The sequence below is a fragment of the Penicillium digitatum genome, chromosome 6 (genome assembly GCF_016767815.1).
Source record: "Penicillium digitatum chromosome 6, complete sequence".
NCBI lineage: Eukaryota > Fungi > Ascomycota > Eurotiomycetes > Eurotiales > Aspergillaceae > Penicillium > Penicillium digitatum.
This window is the reverse complement of record NC_089389.1, coordinates 1,948,246-1,967,912: the sequence shown is the minus strand read 5'-3', so window position 1 is coordinate 1,967,912 and position 19,667 is coordinate 1,948,246. Positions and strand designations below refer to the sequence as shown.

The window sequence follows — 19,667 nt, the reverse complement described above, 5'->3', positions numbered from 1 at the left end:
GATGCTAGGGGAGAGGAACATTTGATAGCACCTATTTGTCGTCATGTTCCCTTTGTATGTCAAAACCCTGGATATTTGTATTTTGACCGGGGGTTTCTTGCGCCATCTACCTCTTCCCGATTTAGAGAGGACTACTCTGGGGATCGCAATCTGCTAAGCCACTTCCTAAGGGCTGGAGAAGTTAGCGGCGATTCCCCAGAGATTCTTTTGGTTACCCGCGGGCCATTTTAATCGGCTAGGAATCTCGGCGATCTCCGCCGCGGTTATAAGCGGGCACTCGACAGACAAATACAGTCAGTGGATTGCGCCCAACGCAGCCCCCATCTCTCCGCACGGCTTGACCTTTATATTAGCACCCACCGTTTAAGAGTGGCGGGCTGCATGTGAACCGGGTGCTATAAAAAAATCGATCCTCAGCCATTCTTTTGCATCGCGGTCTTATTCATTTAGCCCTTGATCATTCACCAATTGTTTTCTATGTCCTTGCAGGTTACACCACCCATTGCTAGGCTGTGCGAAAGTGCTGGAACAGAGGCCTATCTTGGAGGTTTATTAACCTAATATTTTTGTGTATACTGAGTAGAAAATTTTCTTCCATGGCAATCATAAGCCCTGGAAGGAGGTACTGTACTGATACAATGTTGGGTGTTGTAGATGGAGAAGGCTTCCAGATGAAAGCAAAGTTAAGACTGCGTTCATTTGTAAGTAAGCGAGGAATTCAGAAAAAAAGCTCAAAGCTAGGTCCCAGGTCTATCCTCGAATTCGTGAGTTCATGAGCTCATGTAATACATACCAAGGCAGATTTAGTCCTGCCCACGAGACGATGTCTCCTCCTCCTTTCGGTTTCTTTTCTGTCGCCACTTCATCCCATTACGCGCCACTATCCACAAACAAGGAGAAACAGCAATGGAGATGAAAGCAAGGGTAGTGTATGCCCAACCATCGCCCATGGCAGAGCTCATAGGGCTGATCGCCGCCGACGCCGCGGCACCGAGCTCACACCGGAATAGATTGTTCGCTGCAGTCGCGGCTGCCGACTTCCCTGGCCAAAGATCAACCATCAAGGCATTCAGGACCTGTGAGGTGCCGATAATTGACCATCCGGCAATGAACAAAAGAATGATAGGAGCAGCAAGGTTGACCTTGTGACCCAAAACCCAGCCATAGGTCAGCATTGACAGATTACTAATGTAATAAAGTGGGAGTGCGACTTCCAGCCTCGCACGCTCAATGTTGAAGTTGCGGATGTCCGCACGCACATTCTTGACGATGGTGAGACCGGCATATTTTGCATGGCGACGGTAGTTCCAGTCAACCAGTCGGCCAGTTGTGAAGGCTGACAGAATCCCTCCTCCACCGATGGGGAGGTACATCAACGAAGCATGAAGGTCGTTGAAGTGATAAATTTTATGGAAGGAGGTCGACGCACCAGTCATGACAGCATAGAAACTAGCAAATAGCAGTCCTGTAGTGAGTAGGACGATCGAAGTCTCGATATCAAGAACGACCTTCATAGTCGGGACCGGTGACGGGAATTGGAGAGTGTAGTTCTTCCGTACCTCGGCTTCTTTGTCCGGGTCAGGCATAAGACCCTTCTGTTTGCGCGTGCGATGCCGGATAACATCTGCCACAGAGTTATTCAAACGGGGCGGTGGGATGGACCCATCTCCGACGACTTTGCGACAGGTCTCCGGCAGGAATAGACCGAGGATGAAAAAAAACACGCCGCCGAAAATCAGCAGAAACCAAAAGATCCAATGCCAATTAGTGTACTGACTGAGGAGGCCGCCAATTATTGGCGACAAGGAGGGGCCTAACATACTCCCGACTGAAGCGAAGGCGATGTATGAGCCTCGTTCCGCGGTCGTGATCATGTCTCCCACCAAACCGTTTGCCAGGGCCACAGTCCCGCTACTACCTGCACTCTGAAGACATCTGAGGACAAGGAGGGCAGCATAGCTGTTTTGGAGAGCCAGTCCGAGGTTGGCTGCAAGGTAAATTGTGAAGCAAATGATGTAGGCAGGACGGCGGCCTGCGGTGTCCGAGAAGCCTGCAATCAGCATGGGTGCGACTCCTTGCATAATCTTGGATAACAAAATCTGGTCAGTTGCACAGTTATTTAACAAGAACGTTGCTTTCGTTAACTTACCAAGTAAGTAGTGACTGTCAAGTTCACCTGAGAGACTGAGATACGCAGGGAGTTTGCGATAGTATTCAAGGCGGGTAGATAGATGCTCGAAGACAAGGGCGAAAAAAAACTAGCCAGAGATCCCATGGCTACAATAGCCCGCTTCTGGGCTACTGTGAACTGGGAATAACCTTCCAGGCGCACATCTCTATGTTGGCTTGGCGGGTCTTCGGGTGCTTTGGCAGCATCCTCGTTGCCGCGCTCCTGCGCCATGTTAACCTTTTCCATTGGATCCTGGAAGGTCGGGGATTTAACTGACCATGTGGTATAATCGTGGAAGATGCGGTTACTGAAATATTCCCGATGGTTTTGTTACTTGCCCGGTTCAGGGAAGTCAACCAATTAGAGTTGGTCGACAATCCCGGGACCGGCATCGACATGAACTCAGTCTCCTGGGGTTATATGCTTGTTTTGGCCCCTCTTGAGTGCATGCGACCAGCATGTAAGATCTTTAAGTCTTGCTCTTGTATTTAATAGGAGCTACTTTCTTGTGATCAAATCTCTTGGTCATAAAACATTGGGGACTTGAATGTTATACACATGTCTTGTAGGCTGTAGCATGCACTCTCGTGTAGACTGGAGACTCGAGTTTTCCAAGTACATTGCAATCGCAATTACTACCTAAAAGGCAAAGCCCATGATCATGCTCGTGGTCACACAATTTACTTAAAGGTTAGCATGTTTTTGGGACATTAGCCTTGGAATTAGACTCAGCCCCGGGGTACTAGATGTAGAAAGATCGTCACTCACGACCAAGATGTTCAAGATTTTCGGAATGAAGAAGATGAAATCTTGCAAACATAGATTTGTGGAAGCAATTCCGAGGCCAAACAGCTGACTTTACCTGCAAATTTTCCGTTTCCCAAAAAGGGAAGTGGGCAAGGGGAGACAAATGCCGGAAGCAATCAAGGCACACCCAGTGATCTGGATGCACATTACATGTCTTGGTGGTCCGGTCAGCTCGATTAGGGCCTGGCCCTGAACCTGAAATTGCTGATCATGTCTTTTTCGATGCTCATCAATGTAGTAGTCTTCAGACGATAACCACCTGGCTCCTATATGGGATAGAATGTGGCCTTACATTCATATCCCAAGGGACGGCATCGTATTCCACACAATAGAGCCTCTGTACGAATTTGCGTAGTTGGGCCGTGACAACATCTCTTTGCCCCATCTTCCCGCTCTTCTCACATTGCTGGAAGATTCAAGAGCAACCACTCCGCACATCATCTTTAATACCGAACTTTGCGGAGTTTACAAGCAGACTTCAAATTGCAGTGAAGATGAATTCACCGACTTTTACAGAAGCTTTAAGAGACCCCATAAAGGACGAGGCCTGCGCCAGCCTGGATGATACCTGCAACAATCGGGTTACAAATAACCCAGCCACCTTCAATGAGGCTTACTGGCTAGTGGGCCCGGTGAAGATCCATGCTCAAAGCCTAATTTTGAGAACCCAAGGCTGGAAGTGGAGAAGAATACTATATTGAACACACACCACTTTCTCATGTCGCTAGCGAAAGTTGAAACACTCCAGACACAAGTTTGTGATGATCCAACCATGTCCGGAGCCGTGATCACCCACGGCACCGGCACCCTCGAAGAATCCGCCTTCTTCCTCGACGCGACAGAAAATTGCGGCAAGCCAAGATATTTATTTGGAGGGCGTATTGCTCAGACAAGAAAAAAAAAATCGGAATTGGTCATGCATTTGTTGCATTTTCATTTTATTACTCGTGAATAACCAGCTACAATCTCTTCAAGTAGAACAATCTATATAAGTGGATCCTCCCCTGAACACAAAGACACGCTAATCCCAATTCAAGCAGGTCTCACACGTGAATTAATTTGCCCAGGACTGTGTTTGACAGCTCTTTGGAGGATGACGTTACAGCCGATCGGAAACATCTCACAGTCTATAGTACCCCATAAAAGAGCTGCATCCAGATGCCGTTCGACTGACAGTGAGTGCGTGGGGGCAGATATACCACAAAGCAAGTCTTCTAACCTAATAGGGAAAGGAACGACGCATGATTAGCGCCTTTTTTGAGTAAAGGACAAGTAAATGCATCGAGAGGCTTAACGGCGCTGTATTTCGGTGTAGTCGGCTGCTGATTAGGTGACCACTGCGTTCCCCCGGGGCAAGGTTGTTTGAAGGCTTTCAGAAGTAAACCTTCGAAGACACTCCAGGGTGAGGGTGCCTGGCTGCTGCATCTCTCATCGGCGGCAACCAATCACAAGAGAGCATGTCACACGACCAAAGCCGAACGCCAAGCCCGGACTGAGAAATACTCCGAGCCCACAAAAGCGGCGTGCCAAGAACATCATTCCGGGGCTACTTTTAAGGGAAATGCGGAGATAACAGAAAGCTATGCTATCGGAGAATTCAAATTCACGGAGTAGATAGCACTCATCAGTTTACAGTTTGCTTTCCGGACCGATTTCAAGCCGAACGCAATAGAGCTTCCCTGGATGTGCAGAGAAAGGAAAGGGGATCTCCCTTCGGATTGCCAAGGTGAGTATGCCGGGTAAAAGCCCCCAGATCTTGCCCCGCCATGACATTCCTATCACATACAGTAGGCACTTGCCGAGTCCGGATTCTGGCCCTAATCCCCGGATTTTCTCATTCTGGTGGGTAAATCATGTTGTATCGATACTGGTAACTGGTTTGCTATCCCACGTTCCCCACGTTCCACCAGAATATCACCGGATCCGACCTGTCACTCCTTGCTATGCATGGCTACTTTTCGGTTGATCTCCGGGGGAAAGTTCCTGTGCGTCATCGTCCATTGGTAACTCGGACTTGCGCCGCGTGTGACCAGGGCTTTGACGCTGCATGCAAAAGCTTTAAAACCCTCGGGTGCTAGGATGCAGGCGCGATCGTGGAACTATTTTTTATCGTTGCGCAGTTTATTCTACCTCGCGGGCTGGGGCCTGGTCATCTTCCCTGCGTTTTCAACTCTGTTGCGGTCGATAGATCCATATCATTAATGCGAAAAGCCTCTAATACCACTCGATATTTCCCTCTCCATCCACTTCCAATATGAGTGACAAAATTCCCTCTTGGAATGTCGTCCACAAGCTGGAGAAGCGCCAGCTTCTCATTGGAATCAACTGTGTAGCCGCGTTGTCTATATTGTTCTTCGGATACGATCAAGGAATGATGGCCGGTGTTAACAACGCAAAGGATTATATCGATCTCATGGGCTTCGGTTATACTGAGATGGTGGATGGCAAGGTGAAACCGGTGGTCACCAATTCCTTGCTACAAGGTGGTATTGTGTCGGTCTACTACCTGGGAACACTTTTCGGTGCACTACTGGGTGGCTGGCTTGGAGACCGCAGAGGAAGAATCAAGACCATTGCAGCGGGTGCTTTGTGGGCTATTCTGGGCGCGGCCCTGCAGTGTTCGGCACAAAACCACAATTGGATGATATGCGGTATGGATGCCATAGGTTTCATAACATGCAGACTTAGACTAACTTTAGCAGCGCGTTTCGTCAACGGAATTGGAACCGGAATTTTGAACGCTATCGTTCCTGTCTGGGCTACTGAGACGGCTGAACATACTTCGCGTGGACAGTTCATTGCCATTGAATTTACGCTGAACATTTTTGGTGTTGTGTTGGCCTATTGGTTGGAGTTGTATGTAAATCTATCCAACCTCTGCAATCTCTTTTCTAATGCTCGACAGTGGCCTATCTTTCATCGACAACGGAGAGTCAGCCTTCCGCTGGAGATTCCCCATTGCATTCCAAATTCTCTTCCTCATAACCCTCTTTGTGGCTGTCTGGTTCTTCCCAGAATCACCTCGATGGCTCGTTAAAGTCGGCCGGGAGGAAGAGGCCCGCTACATTCTACATCGTCTACGTGGATCTAGCGGAGAGGACCTCCTCCGAGCGGAAGCCGAGTTTCAGGACATCCTAAGCATTGCGGAGCTAGAGCGGACAGTGAACCACGGTGACTCATATCTGTCTATGCTGATTGGCTACAGATCCGGCGACCTGCATATCGGCCGCCGTGTGCAGTTGGTCATTTGGCTACAGATCATGCAGGAATGGGTTGGTATTGCAGGAGTTACTGTTTACGCACCAACTATATTTGGCATTGCTGGATTTGATTCAACGAAGAGCCAGTGGATTAGTGGATTGAACAATGTCTTCTACATGGTGCGTTTCGGCGTTGGGGCAAAGACCGAGTGTTGCTAATACGTGTGTCTAGTTTGCTACTCTAGTTTGTGTGTTCACTCTCGACCGCATCGGTCGCCGGTGGACTTTGTATTGGGGCGCGGTTGCCCAGGGCATTGCCATGTTCCTTGCGGGTGGATTTTCCCGTCTCGCCATTGACAACAAGGCAGCCGGTGACATGAGCAAGGCATCCTCGTATGGTGCGGCCGCAGCTTCGATGATTTTTATCTTTACATCTGCATTTGGAGCTTCGTGGCTCACAGTCCCTTGGTACGGAACTCGCGTCTTGACCCTTTCGTTCGATGCTAATTCTGACACAAAGGGTTTATCCGGCTGAGATCTTCCCCCTGGCTGTTCGTGCACGTGGAAATGCCTTTGGTGTTGTCGGATGGAGTATTGGAAATGGATGGCTGGTAAGTGAACATCTTAAATAATACAACAGTAATATACTGACAGAACCTTGAGACTCTCCTCTGCCCCGTCATGTTCAATGCCATTGGTGAAAAGACACTCTACATCTTCGGCGCCAGTAATCTCATCGCTATCCCCATTGTGTGGGCTCTGTATCCAGAAAGCAACCAGCGCACGCTAGAGGATATGGATCTCCTATTCGCGGCCAACACCCCCTGGACCTGGGATGCTGAGAAAACCTTTGCACGCCTCAAGGTGGAAACCCCAGGCATGGTGCAGTCTCTCGGCCCCAAGGTCAGTGTGGTAGACCCGGAGACTGGAAAGCCTTTTTCTGTAGCTGCGGTTGTTGCTGCCTCCAAGGCAGGTGATAATGCTGTAGGAGCGGAGCATGTAGATCACGTTCAGATTTGAGGCTATGTTTGGGTGATGCCCAAGTGTGACATTGTGGTAAATAAGCAACTCAGAAATAGATATGGTTCAAAGATCTAAATCTTCCTAAAAAAAAAACCTATGAAAATGTGTAAATCCCAGGAAAAATAGTAAAAAAGAGATGTGACTGAAGAACATGCCCTCCAGGGAAGCCGCTCTGATTGGCCACTTTGGGAACAACCATCAAAACTTGCAATTTGAGCTTTTTATAGTCGTCTCTTCCCTCACTATTTCTCTCTTTACAAAATAATCACATTCAAACCACAAGTTGTATTCCATCTCTACGCATTAACAGCTACTCCATATTCACGTGGTAAGCACCGCAATCACAACAAACGCGTCTCGCGTCGCATCGTTCCCGGCTAATTACAAATTACAAATGGAGCCTTGGAATATCATCTCTCCACGAACCTAAGCCATCCCAAGATTATCAAAAGGGTCTCAACCCCCCTCCCCCCCCCAAAGCAAAAGGGGATAAATCAAAGGAATCCCCCGAACCATAGACAAGAGGATCTACAAGTCATGTTGCTCTCAACAATACAGCCCGCAGATCCACAGACCTCGATACCAACCCCAGACCAGAAAGACCCTAAACCCCAGAAATTCCTCCAACCTGCAGCACTCACCGCGCAAACCCAAAAATCTCTCCGCCGCATATCCCTGCACCCAACGCTAACCCCCTACCGCCGGCGCGTGTATCGGACGCTCCTGTCCGTCCCGCCAGGTCGGTGGACTACATACTCGGCGATGGCGACGTACCTAGGCTCCAGCGCGCGTGCGATCGGCAATGCAATGCGCAGCAATCCCTTTGCGCCGGAGGTGCCGTGTCATCGGGTCGTTGCGGCGGATGGGTCGTTGGGTGGGTATAAGGGGGAATGGAAAGTTGATGGGCACAAGAGTGGTGGTGGGTTCTGTGAGGAGAAGAAGTTGAGACTTGAAGAGGAGGGGGTTGTATTTTTGGATGGGAAGGTTAGGGGAATTTGCTTTAAGGAATTTGTGGATTTGGGGGCTACATGAGTGGGCACCAAGGGCGTTTGGGGAAATGACGAGGAGGCTTTTGTTCTTGAATCGAGGGTTTTCCTGTTCGGAGTCCTCCGTACGGAGTACTTCCATCTGGAAGATGATTTACGGTCTGAATTTCCTATTTAGGTAGCCCTGGCTAGATCAGCTGTTAGGAAGGATGCGGCGAGAGACAAAACAGTGCGCAGTACGGAGTCCTCCGTACTGTTTTCTGATATCTGGACTCAGAAGCCTCATATGTCAAAATCACTCTGCTCCCACACAAACCAGACATCCTCCTTTCAACAGCAACCTGCAAGCTGACCCCTCGCGAAGATAAAATGCCGGCTCAAACCTAATCCCAATCATCGCAACATAGCTCTCCCTGTTCACACCAGACTTCTTCCATCACAAAAAGATTCCGGGGATCTCCTCCGTAAACATACCACTCCCTCTCTACCACTGGTACTTCACCGGCACCTCCACGATTTTCAAAGTACAATCACGGTCAACAACAGCGCTATCCTGCATAGTTATTATAATCGGAGCAACAATGAAGATAGCACATCCGATCCACCTGCGTAGACACGACTTCCTCGTTACCACACAAGAAAACAAATCTCGGAACAGGTCTACAACGTACCTTTTACACCTGAAGACCAGGGTATAAGGCTTATCTCGAATTTACAGCCGGCGAAATCCTGAAACGCAACACAGCATCACTACCCCGGGCTAGGGGATTTAGTTCTTGCGTTCCACTCGGATGATCCCGGAGAGTGGCTAATGCATTGTCACATCAGGTGGCAAATTGAGCAGGGGCTTACGTGACGGGTTGTTAAACAAAGGAAGGATACCGAGGGGGCTTTTTTTAGAATGATGATGATGGGTCTGGGGATTAGAGGAGGGGGTTGGGGATGTTTTTGAAACGTTTTACTCCGTCTTACGCTTGGGATCGGTATATAATCGGACTAAAATTTTTTTTTGAAGGATGGGGCACTTGAATTTGTTTCGAATGTGCATTAGTGAACTTAATGATCCCTTGGTGCCTGTAGGGAGGGATTAATTTTGGAAAGGGATTTCAAGACTCGTGCACTTGGATTGTGACGGAACTTGATGTTTTAAGGAGAAAAAGGAGATTGGGGGCCAAATTGAGGTTTTGGGGGGGGGGGGTTTATGGCAAGTTGTGCGATAAGACACAAAACAGGCTTGGGAGGTCTGTGTTTTCAGTTGATTTGCTGCGTACATTCGAGGTTCTTTGCATTCCATGAGGCATATTTAAGATCGTTGAACAACGATGAAGGGTACGACTTTATGCTGCAGCCACTGGAATGGCGCACGCAGTACTCCGTACAGAGTATACTCCGTAGTTGCATTGTGCTATTTGATACAACACCTACTTAGTCCGGTAAGGCTATGCGACTACTGCAGGCCTACTTTGGGCGAAATTCATTGGCCCAGAGCACCCGCAAAAAAAAAAATTACTGTCAAAGCAACCTTGGAAGAAAGGGGGAAATTACAGAGAGAAAAAGCCGTACCAACCAAGAGAGGAAAAGGGTCGATCATAATCGTCGCAATTCATTGAAACATTCCACCAATAAGCCATCTAAACCCGATCATCTCGAACACATAAGAAGTCATGAGCGATGAGCTCAAAACCTGAAACACACTAAAAGCGAAGAAGCAATGCACGTCTTCTATACAGGATCGATCCACAACGGGATCGCGATCGATGAAACAAGCCAAATTAAAAATAGAAATCGCAAAACGGAAACGAAAATCAAAAGTCGTGATATCGTAAACAAGTCCGGGAAAATGCCGGGAACATCGGCACAACGCGAGAAAGACCTTTGGACTCATGAGATCTGCTTTGCGGAGCGTTTGCAGGATCCGCGTTTCGGCACATCCATGTGGTGATACGAGCGCAGGTGCTCGACGAGGTGGTCCTGTCGCGGAAAGCCATTGCTACCCTTTCGTGAGCAGTGCTCGACTGGGCAGTTACGGAAAACGGGGTAGTGGACGCTGGACTGGTGGCGCTTCAAGTCTGCGAAACGGGTAAAGGACTTTCCGCAGTGGTCGCAACCGAAAGGCTTAACGAGCCTGAAAAGGATGTGTTAGTGCGTGGATTCCACAATGGCACCGGCGGAGACAGCCAGCTTACTTTGATGGCTGGGGCGCGGGTGAGTCGGCACTCGACTCATATTCGCTGATGGGGTAGCTTGGTAGGTTGATCTCTTCGGAGGGGAAGTTGAAGCTGCTGCTGTAGCTACTGTAGCTGCTGCCACAGCTGCTGGGTGCGCCCTGAGGCATGGCGGGTCGGTCGAAGACAGGGTAATCATATGGTCTTTGGTGGGTGTACGGCAAACTGGTGATGTTGTAGAGTTCTGGTGCGACCTTTTGCATGGGGAAGGGACTGGTTGCGTCGAGGTCGCAGAGAGAATCGTAGACGGGTTGGCCGCTGTAGAAGAAGTCCATGCTTCCTGGTGAGGAGGAGTAGGAGTTTGTGTAGTTGAATGGGGACTGCATGTCAATTAGGGCAGGTGAGAGTGAGCGATGGGGTGGTAGGGGGATTGGAATCGCGGTCTTATAGAGAGAGTTAGTTTAGATGATGCTCCCATGCAAGCTAAAAGTCACTTACCATAGCCGAGAGCAGATTAACTAGTTATTAAAATCTCAAACTTGATTTAGGCCAAGGATTTAGGGTTCAAAGTGCAAAATAATTTCCCTAAGCAATGGAGACGTGAGCCCTTTTATGTGCCCAACGTGAAACTCCAGTATCATGGAGCATGACCGGGGCTTTAAGTAGGGTATTGGTCGACACGGGACAGAAGACAGCAGGACTAGACTGTAAATGGCCGTGAAGGGGACAGTGAATGGCACTAAGCAGTTTTCTAGAAAATTACTTGAAGCAGACTGGACAAAACCACTCAGCCTCCCCGCCTCCTCGCATGCGGGAATTTGTTTTGGATGCGGATCTTTGCTGACGCCGAATATTCCACGGTCCTTCTAGCGTGCCCCTCTCACAGCCCTCATTTCGCATCCTGGAAATTTTGTAACGATGATGATTGGAGGATGATCAGGTGTGTCGAGGGGAGTTGGTTGCTGGCGATAAGCAGCGGTCAGACATTTAGTTGCCCAGTAACTTCCCCTCACGGTGATCCTCTCATGATTGGACGTTGACGATTCTGTGTGTCTTCTAGTGTCGTTCTAGCGTTCTGCCAAGAGCTCGTATCTGGCGGCCATGGCACCTGGTTTTTTTTTTTTTTTTGTGTGTGTTCGTCACAGGGGGGCAGTTGTGCATTGCTGTTTCATTGTGGTGAGATGTGTGAAATTCCTCGTTGCCATCGACATCGAAGCCTTCTGAAAAGAACATTGGGTTCGAGCTTGAAAACCAGGTGGAATGGCCAAGGAGGAAGAACCAGTTCGAGTTCGAGTCCGAGTTCACGATGCATATCATCCCGGAAATTCCCCCCAAAGCCCATTGACGTATTGGCACATTCCAGGTCGGGACAATCGTGCCGGCTATATGATCAGAAATGATCCGCACGATCCAGCCTTGCGCTCCCGAACATGTCCATCTCCATAGAGAACCTGGCCAAAGTGTATTCCCACAATTCCCAAATCCCTCCAATCCGGGATTGCAGATCGACTGATGATGTCGCGGTCGCGCACAGCCTCCGATGAGGTAGCGACTAGCAACTAGCTTTCGCCAATTCCCGGGCTTCTAGAAAGAAAAATTCCGCACTTTGAAAGTGCCGTTCATGCTAGCGTCTGCCAAGGGGGCTGAAAGAGCGAGTGAGATGCAGGTGCAAGCCATAATGCTAGCGAGTTAGCGTTCTCTGACGTTGCATGTCGGGTGTACAAAGAGAGAAGCGATTCGTCATATGCCGGTGCCTTTTTGGTTTTTTTCTTTAATTTTTTTCTCCAAAAAAAAAAAAGTCGGGGACATGTGGGCAACCTTGGAAGTGGTAAGATGAATTTACAGCCGCCCCTATTTCCGGTTTTTGGTTGGTTTCTTTTTTCTTGTTACAAATCTTGTGAATTTTTTTTATTTTCTTTTACTTTTTCTTCCAGTATTTTTCTTATATTTGCATTTGCATCTCTCCTGCATTGTCCCAGTAGAGAAAACGGTAGACCGACAACCCCGGGCCCAGGGCCTAGTTTGGTATGTGCTTCGTACATAGTACCTACTACATTCGGTAATTGTGAGCCTAGCCTGTGTACCTGCAAGGTAGATTTGGCGCCTAAGCTTGTAATGAACTTTGCCTGGGCTACTTGGTTGTTTAGCCACTTGGCTACCTCGTATTATATAGCCAACATGCTTGACTTGAGGGTTCATTGTATGGTTTTGAACAATTGATAACCTTGCAAATAACACAAAACTCCCATATCACCCAGGCCCATTCATTGCACTCATTGATGCCAGTCCTGCGAAAACAATAAAAGATAAAACAGCCCACCGAGACCCCCCACAGATATCAAAGTTCCCGCCATAGCCTCAAACACAGACATTGCGAACAAATCCAGGGTGAAAATCAAATCATCTGCACTTGGAGGCCCGAATGAGTTGCTCACGGGTGAAAAAAAAAGACAAAGACGCCTCATAACTCGTCCTCGAGGTATTTGTACACAAACTTGAAATCAGCCTTGCGCCGATTCATCCTGTTGATGCCATTCGTAAGTGGGGAGCTCGCATATTTGGTACGGGAGCGGAATCAACCGGAATCTTTAACTGACCATGTACTTTCGTAGTCGAAGAAGCGATAGGTGCCTTGTTCGAACTCCTCGGTGATGTTCTTGGGCTCCTCGTGACGCTGGAACCAGGTTTGATACTGCTTATGGAAGCGCCAACTCTGGTTTCGGAGTGCCTTGGCGGCGAGGTATTGCTGGTAGGTTCCTTGACGGTAGTAGAAAAGGTAGAAGAGAGTATCCGTGTCGATTCTCCCGGTATCATACAATCGAGGGTCATCGAATATGGAAAGGGGTTCCTGTGGATAGTAGAGTGCAGTGCTATAAGGGTTCTGCGGCTTGTAGTGACGTGGCTTTTCAGCATCGCCAGCCTCTGGACATGTAGTCAATGAGGTAGCGAGAAGGCGCTGTACAGACGGCGATGGATTGGCCGACGCACGCGACTTCGTCACCTCAAATGATTGAAGCAGGTCTTGGAGACCAGGGGGCAGATGATATACCGATTCATCAGCTTCAATTTCTTCAGTCTCTATTTTGCCATTCGTTGATGTCTCCACTTTTGTGGGCGCTGGCGATGAAATAGTTGTGCTTGTAGGGATCTTCGGTCGCACGGGCCCAGCAAGCTCTTCTGTAACGGCTGCTACAAGAGGTGGGATTATTGACTTGGTAACCGGTTGTGCTGATACCACACTAGGGGAAGCAGTAGAAGACTTGGGGATAGGCAGCGCCACGGACAAAGCCGGGCTGAACCCTGGTGGAGGGGGAAGAGGAAGAATGCCAACACCACTTTTGTCACTTGCTGCGGCTGCGGCTGCGGCGGAGGCATACTTGAGGGTTTCACCAGGAGGGCGGGTCGGAAGGGGAGCGGGCTTCATGCCCGGAGTGGCACTCGAGGAAGCAGACGGGTGGAGGGTAGCAAGAACAGGCAACGGCGATTTCATCTGTGTGGACGGTCTTCGGGCTGCTGGCGCTTCTTGCTTGACCTTTGGCTTCGGTTCTGGCTCTTCATCTTGGATTGATTGAGCATCTTGTGACGATACTCGATCACCTTCGCCGCCCATGCCGAATTGTGCCTCGATCTCATCGCCAATATTTAAATCATCGTAGAGTGTCTCATCCTCGCCGGAGTAGTCAAGACTACCTCCTTCTTCGACGTAATATTTGATACTTTCTTTGAGATCTTGTACCGCACCCACGTCCACATTGCCGTTCTGTAATGAACGATTGAGGAATTCCAACTTGTTCACGTGCCATTTATGTCGTTCCGTCACATGGGAGATGTCAGCCATTCGATCCGCCTTCTTCGTATCCTTCTTGCCTTTCTTCATTTGCGCATGAAGTGTTTCCTCCTCTGCCTCCAGGGCCTCAATCTTCAGCTGAAGTTCGTCAACCATGGTGGAGAGGAACTCGCAACACTCGACTCTCTCCTTCTCCTTTGGGTCTAGTCGTGAAGCTGCCGATAAACCTTCTTTCGAATAGGCCTTCGTCTTCATCTCTTTTTCGACGGCTTTGAATTGTTCCATGCACTACCAACGGTGTTAGCTTGCCGTCCCTTGAGGGAAGCAATGACCCTGTGGAGGGACCAAGCTAAGAAACTTAAACGCACCACTTCAATGGCCTTCCGCTGCTCTATGAGAGGAGCTTTATCCTTGACCTCATTTCCGGCGGCCCATGATTTGATTTGATCACGGAATCTTTGGAGCTTCTTGATCTCGCGCTTAAGGTGGTCTTCGAGCTTATCCCGTTGTGTGGGATTTGTAGCCTGGCGGATCTTCTCGTAAATGCCTTCGAATGTCTGTATCCCTTCGGAGACCTTCTTGAAGGTTTTCTCAATCTCCTGCTGCGTTTTTCGAGCTGCCATTGTGAACCCGTTGGTGGAATGTGCCGTCCGCTGGCGTCGGGATTAAAGCAGTCGGAACGGTAAGGTGATGCGCTTTTGACCGAAAGGGTCAAAAGTGCACAATCGAGGTAGTTGGTGTTGGAGGAATTGTGGGTAAAGGGGCTTGTTTGACAGCAAGAGGGACAGAAACTCGGGAGTCCATGGAATGCCTCTCCGCGTTTGAGTGGAAAGCTTCGTGGATGCTCTAATAGGTAGGCGGTCACGGGCGGAGAGGGCGGCGCGAGGGGTCGTGGGCCTTGCACACAGAAGATACACGTCGCATTTGGATTTCTCAGTTCACAAGTACACAAGTTTTGCCAAAGAATCAAGTCGCGCTGACAGACTGAGTTGACCAAGCTCACTTGGGCAACAACAGGCATCATTCTGTGTCAGCGCTAATACCGGCCTTATCTTGTCTACGCCGCGGCTACATGCCCCAGCTTCACCTAGCTGTTTCCTAGTTTAACAAGATATTAAAGAATTATAGGACATCAAAATGAAACGTCAGGAAACTTAGACCTGTCTTATATACCAGAATCAACTAACACCGTTCAGTCATTATCCAAAGAGTCAAATCAGCATCCGTGACTGTCGATTCGGAGTTAGTATCGTCTATTGGCAAGGGCCTTCTTGTATTTGCTGGCATTGGCAAAGAAGACACCGAGAAGGATGCCGAGAATCTCGTTAAAAAGGTGCTAAAGGCCAAGTTCTGGCCCGATGAGAAGGGAGAACAGGTAAGCTAAATGGCTCTCACACGTGAGATCGGCAATTTACATCATTGCAGTGGAAAAAGAATGTTAAGGATATTGAGGGGGAAGTACTATGTGGTATGGCTCTTCATCTTACTATCTGGAACACTGCTGAGCAACCCTGGTGGTGGTCTAATCTAGTCTCCCAATTCACCCTTTACGCAAAAATGAAGAAAGGCAACAAACCCGACTTTCATGATGCAGCTGGCCCCGAACCTGCACGCAAAATCTATGACTTCTTCTATGACAAGATGCGGGAAGAATATGTCCCAGACCGGGTCAAGAACGGTGTCTTCCAAGCCATGATGGAGGTTGAACTGAAGAACGACGGGCCGGTGGGTGTAGACTACTGCAGCGAGGACGCGGCGGTACATTTTGACTTCCTAGCTCCTTTCCTCGCCGCCATTTATTCTATACTGACTGGTCTGATTCTAGGTCACAATCGAAATCAATACCAATCTTCCCAAAAAGGAACCCAAGGAGCCGAAGAATGGAGACAAAGTGTCCGATGAACAAGAAATCCAGGGATCTGTTGGATTCCAAATTCCTCCTGAATTACTACAGTGAAAGAAGAGAGAGAGAAGCGAAAAAGAGAAGCGAAAAAGGAGAAAGAGAGACAGAGTGATGCTTTGTACCTAGATAGATGTTAGCAGATACCCCCAGTACGACTTTCTATACAATTCCCGTGGTCCGAACATAGTTGGGGTGCCCGCAATGGAAGCTTCCTGAACCGCAAGCGCCGGACTCCCCCACAACGCTGACTTCTCTCTCCTCCACCTCTCTACTATATTAACTTCATTTCTCTCCTCTACTCTTCTCCACTTTGAATCTTCTCTCCCTAAAACTCCACAGTCATGGCGACAGTTCAGCGTATGTTCAGTGCGGGGCTCATCTGCCCGCGGAATACAAGAATTTTGTCGAGTTGCTGACAAGCTTGTAGGCTCCCGTGTCTTCTTTGACATTAAAATCGGCGACGGCAAGCCTAACCGAGTTGCATTTGAGCTGGTAAGTTGCTCTAATCCTGTAGTCTGAAATGCATCTAACATCTGGGCGTCACACAGTTCAACGATGGTACGACATGATTTTCTCCCTTGACAATTTGGACTTGTTTAACAGCAATTACAGTTGTTCCTAAAACTGCGGACAACTTCCGAGCTTTGTGTACCGGCGAGAAGGGCATTGGCACCCAGGGCAAGGAATTGACCTACAAAGGCACGTCTACGATACCCCGCTCTACTAGCATAGACGTCCACTAACCGCAGCATCTCGATTCAGGCTCAATCTTTCACCGTGTGATCAAGCAGTTCATGATTCAAGGTGGTGACTTTACTGCGTTCAACGGCACTGGCGGCGAATCGATTTACGGCGAAAAGTTCCCCGATGAGAACTTCGACCTCAAGCATGACCGTCCCTTCCTGCTCTCCATGGCCAACTCTGGCCCCGGCACCAACGGCAGTCAATTTTTCGTCACTACTGTCCCTACCCCCCACCTTGATGGCAAGCATGTCGTGTTCGGTGAGGTCATCAACGGCAAGAGTGTGATCCGCAACATCGAGAACCTGAAGACCCAGTCCGACAAGCCCCTCCAGGACGTGACTATCATGGACTGCGGCGAGCTATCCGGCGAGGATTACGAAAACGCGACCAAGCGCCAGCAGGATGCGACAGGTGACCTATACGAGGATTTCACTGAGGACCACCAGGGCGAGGCGCTAACTGCGCCTCTCTGCTTCAAGATCGCTTCTGACCTCAAGGGCTTCGGTAACACTGCTTTCAAGAGTGGTGACCTGAACCTGGGTCTCGACAAGTACCAGAAGGGTCTGCGCTATTTGAACGAGTTCCCCGAGCCTGAAGAGAACGACCCCAAGGAGTTGGGCGAACAGATGAAGGCGCTCCGTTTCACTCTGCACTCCAACTCTTCCCTACTCGGCAACAAGCTTCAAAAATTCCGCCAGGCTCAGAACTGGGCCACGTATGCGCTTCAAGTTGCCGACGAGGCCAAGGCTAAGGACGCCGACAAGGCTAAAGCCTACTACCGCCGTGCTGTTGCCCATGAGGGTCTGAAGGAGGAAGATGCTGCGCTGAAGGATCTTCAGGAGGCGGAAAAGTTGGCCCCCGGTGACGCTGGTATCATCAACGAGATCGCCAAGGTCAAGAAGACCGTCAAGGACCGGGAAGCTAAGGAAAAAGCCGCTGCCAAGAAGTTCTTCTCTTGAAGGGGTTTAAGTTAACTAATTTTCATCTTCCCTTTGTTCCCATCACGATTCACGACGTGGTGTTCTCGCTCACTAATGACCAATGATGTATGATATAACATCATTCAGGCAATGTGCCTTGTTCTTTGTGCAACGTCCATACTGTAACCTTCCACGTGGTAGACCCCTGTGACATAGCATGTCAGGCTTCAAGTGCAAGATTCACTCAAAAAATCGAAAATGATAGCCTTGCCTCCAAAAAGCACCCAATGAATAATTTAACATGATGCGGTGTTAATAGCACCTTTTTTCCTCCAGAGGATTGTGGTTTCACTGCGCCTCGGTCTAGGCGACATGACAAGCGTTAGCCTATGTTTCAGAATGTGTTGAATACTGCTTGATTCTTGTTGATCATAGACAAATCAGATAAAGAGATCAATTGGAATGTTCAACTGGCTGCTTCTATTCCCGAGCGGCCTACTTTGTAACGAATGCACAAGCTCCCATCTCTTTTTTAACCACATCCGCCTCCGGCCGAATATCGAAATCAAAGATATCCATTGGCACCGAAAGCGTGGTACAAGCATTTGGAATATCCACAATACCGGCAATATGCCCCTGCACTGGCGCACAGCTGAGCAGCAAATATATTTGATAATCACTGTAGCCATAGCGCCGGAGATACTCAATAACTCGGAGGCAGGTCTGTCTATAGGCGACAGTTGCATCCAAGAAATGCTGCTTTCCATTCTCGTCGACAGAGAATCCCTCAAACGTCAAGTATCGCCCAGGGCCAAACTGCGGCTCTACGGGTCCTGCATGGAAGATTGGTGACTTCATGTCTAGTTTTGCCATGCCGTTCTTGATGACTGTGAACTTCAACGTGATTACACCGGCCATTTCAATGGCTCCGCAGAATGAGATCTCGCCATCGCCTTGCGAGAAGTGCAGGTCCCCGACAGAAAATTTGGCACCGGGCACGTGGACGGGGAGGTAAATTTTCGATCCGCGCGACAGGTTCTTGATATCACAATTACCTCCGTGCTCGGGGCGGCCCTATTAACGCATGAGGATATGGCCCTGGTTTATTGGATATGATCATATCTCACTGGTATAGTTCGAGCGCCCTCGTTGGCGATCTTGCTCTTCATGTCATTGGTAGCACTGCCAGCATGAGCATTCTGGGGATTCGGTGGCTGAGCGACAATTCGATCAGCAACAGTGTTGATCGCAATCAGCTCCCCCTCTCGACGATTCCACTCAGCCAGAATTTCGGCCGATGGAGCACACCCCAAGATTCCGGGGTGAATTAGTCCCGCAAAACGAACATGTGGAATGTGTCGAGAGGAGCAGAAGATTCCTTCAAAGTCCCAAATTGCCTTAGCTCTGTAGTACCCGTTAGCATTGACTTGTATCACAATTGCAATATCAGCATACGCATCAGGATAAAGCTGGTCTAGGAAACCTCCTCCGTTCTCTTTGTGGAAGACCCCGGTGAATCCCCATGGTCGGTCTTCGAATGGTTGGACGTCCTGAATCTCGACGAGCAACACATCGCCGGGCTCTGCGGTTTCAATATCGAATGGACCGGACAGGTAATGGATTTGGGTTAGGTCTACATTCTTAATATCATCGGCTGAGTCGTTGTTTCCAATTTGGCCTCCTGTCCAATCGAGACATTCGATCTTTACAACTTCATTGTTGGCGATTGTTCCATATGCCGGAACTGAAGATTGCGAGATGCAAAATTAGCATGCAGTATCTTCAATGGATATACTGCGATCAAGACCTGACGCACCATCCGGATGCCATCTGTTCTGTCGGGGATTAGCAATGTTCCACGACTTGGAAAACGGAAGAACATACATGTAAGCCAGGCTGTTCACGCGCAGGCTTATTGAGATCGACCTTTAAAGCAGTACGGATTCCCTTAATACCCATATT

The 19,667-nt window shown here is 49.0% G+C and overlaps 8 protein-coding genes across 8 annotated transcripts; 4 read left to right on the top strand and 4 right to left on the bottom strand.

Moving 5' to 3' along the window:
- Positions 1 to 803: 803 nt before the first annotated feature.
- Positions 804 to 2,416, bottom strand: Pdw03_5706 (MFS multidrug transporter, putative; the record flags this gene model as incomplete). Its single annotated transcript, XM_066101138.1, has 2 exons — positions 804 to 2,084; positions 2,150 to 2,416. 2 exons carry the CDS (start codon positions 2,414 to 2,416, stop codon positions 804 to 806), a joined length of 1,548 nt encoding a protein of 515 aa, XP_065958078.1.
- Positions 2,417 to 5,231: 2,815 nt separating this feature from the next.
- Positions 5,232 to 7,630, top strand: Pdw03_5705 (Major facilitator superfamily domain, general substrate transporter; the record flags this gene model as incomplete). Its single annotated transcript, XM_066101137.1, has 8 exons — positions 5,232 to 5,628; positions 5,680 to 5,833; positions 5,883 to 6,357; positions 6,410 to 6,645; positions 6,698 to 6,788; positions 6,841 to 7,161; positions 7,511 to 7,528; positions 7,601 to 7,630. 8 exons carry the CDS (start codon positions 5,232 to 5,234, stop codon positions 7,628 to 7,630), a joined length of 1,722 nt encoding a protein of 573 aa, XP_065958077.1.
- Positions 7,631 to 7,737: 107 nt separating this feature from the next.
- Pdw03_5704 (Winged helix-turn-helix transcription repressor DNA-binding) lies at positions 7,738 to 8,799 on the top strand (the record flags this gene model as incomplete). Its single annotated transcript, XM_066101136.1, has 3 exons — positions 7,738 to 8,074; positions 8,464 to 8,529; positions 8,594 to 8,799. 3 exons carry the CDS (start codon positions 7,738 to 7,740, stop codon positions 8,797 to 8,799), a joined length of 609 nt encoding a protein of 202 aa, XP_065958076.1.
- A 1,268-nt stretch (positions 8,800 to 10,067) lies between these two features.
- On the bottom strand, positions 10,068 to 10,852 carry Pdw03_5703 (Zinc finger, C2H2-like; the record flags this gene model as incomplete). The annotated part of the gene is made up of 3 exons (XM_014682697.2): positions 10,068 to 10,311; positions 10,373 to 10,794; positions 10,850 to 10,852. 3 exons carry the CDS (start codon positions 10,850 to 10,852, stop codon positions 10,068 to 10,070), a joined length of 669 nt encoding a protein of 222 aa, XP_014538183.2.
- Positions 10,853 to 12,812: 1,960 nt separating this feature from the next.
- Pdw03_5702 (CCR4-NOT complex, subunit 3/ 5) lies at positions 12,813 to 14,761 on the bottom strand (the record flags this gene model as incomplete). Its single annotated transcript, XM_014682696.2, has 3 exons — positions 12,813 to 12,873; positions 12,949 to 14,426; positions 14,507 to 14,761. The coding sequence occupies 3 exons, from the start codon at positions 14,759 to 14,761 to the stop codon at positions 12,813 to 12,815; spliced, it is 1,794 nt and encodes a 597-aa protein (XP_014538182.2).
- Positions 14,762 to 15,275: 514 nt separating this feature from the next.
- Positions 15,276 to 16,095, top strand: Pdw03_5701 (D-tyrosyl-tRNA(Tyr) deacylase; the record flags this gene model as incomplete). Its single annotated transcript, XM_066101135.1, has 5 exons — positions 15,276 to 15,282; positions 15,335 to 15,513; positions 15,564 to 15,606; positions 15,670 to 15,863; positions 15,964 to 16,095. 5 exons carry the CDS (start codon positions 15,276 to 15,278, stop codon positions 16,093 to 16,095), a joined length of 555 nt encoding a protein of 184 aa, XP_065958075.1.
- A 287-nt stretch (positions 16,096 to 16,382) lies between these two features.
- Positions 16,383 to 17,744, top strand: Pdw03_5700 (Peptidyl-prolyl cis-trans isomerase D; the record flags this gene model as incomplete). The annotated part of the gene is made up of 5 exons (XM_014682694.1): positions 16,383 to 16,398; positions 16,469 to 16,533; positions 16,590 to 16,599; positions 16,654 to 16,740; positions 16,804 to 17,744. 5 exons carry the CDS (start codon positions 16,383 to 16,385, stop codon positions 17,742 to 17,744), a joined length of 1,119 nt encoding a protein of 372 aa, XP_014538180.1.
- A 456-nt stretch (positions 17,745 to 18,200) lies between these two features.
- Pdw03_5699 (Formamidase FmdS) lies at positions 18,201 to 19,664 on the bottom strand (the record flags this gene model as incomplete). Its single annotated transcript, XM_066101134.1, has 5 exons — positions 18,201 to 18,779; positions 18,833 to 19,109; positions 19,161 to 19,449; positions 19,522 to 19,540; positions 19,590 to 19,664. The coding sequence occupies 5 exons, from the start codon at positions 19,662 to 19,664 to the stop codon at positions 18,201 to 18,203; spliced, it is 1,239 nt and encodes a 412-aa protein (XP_065958074.1).
- Positions 19,665 to 19,667: the final 3 nt, after the last annotated feature.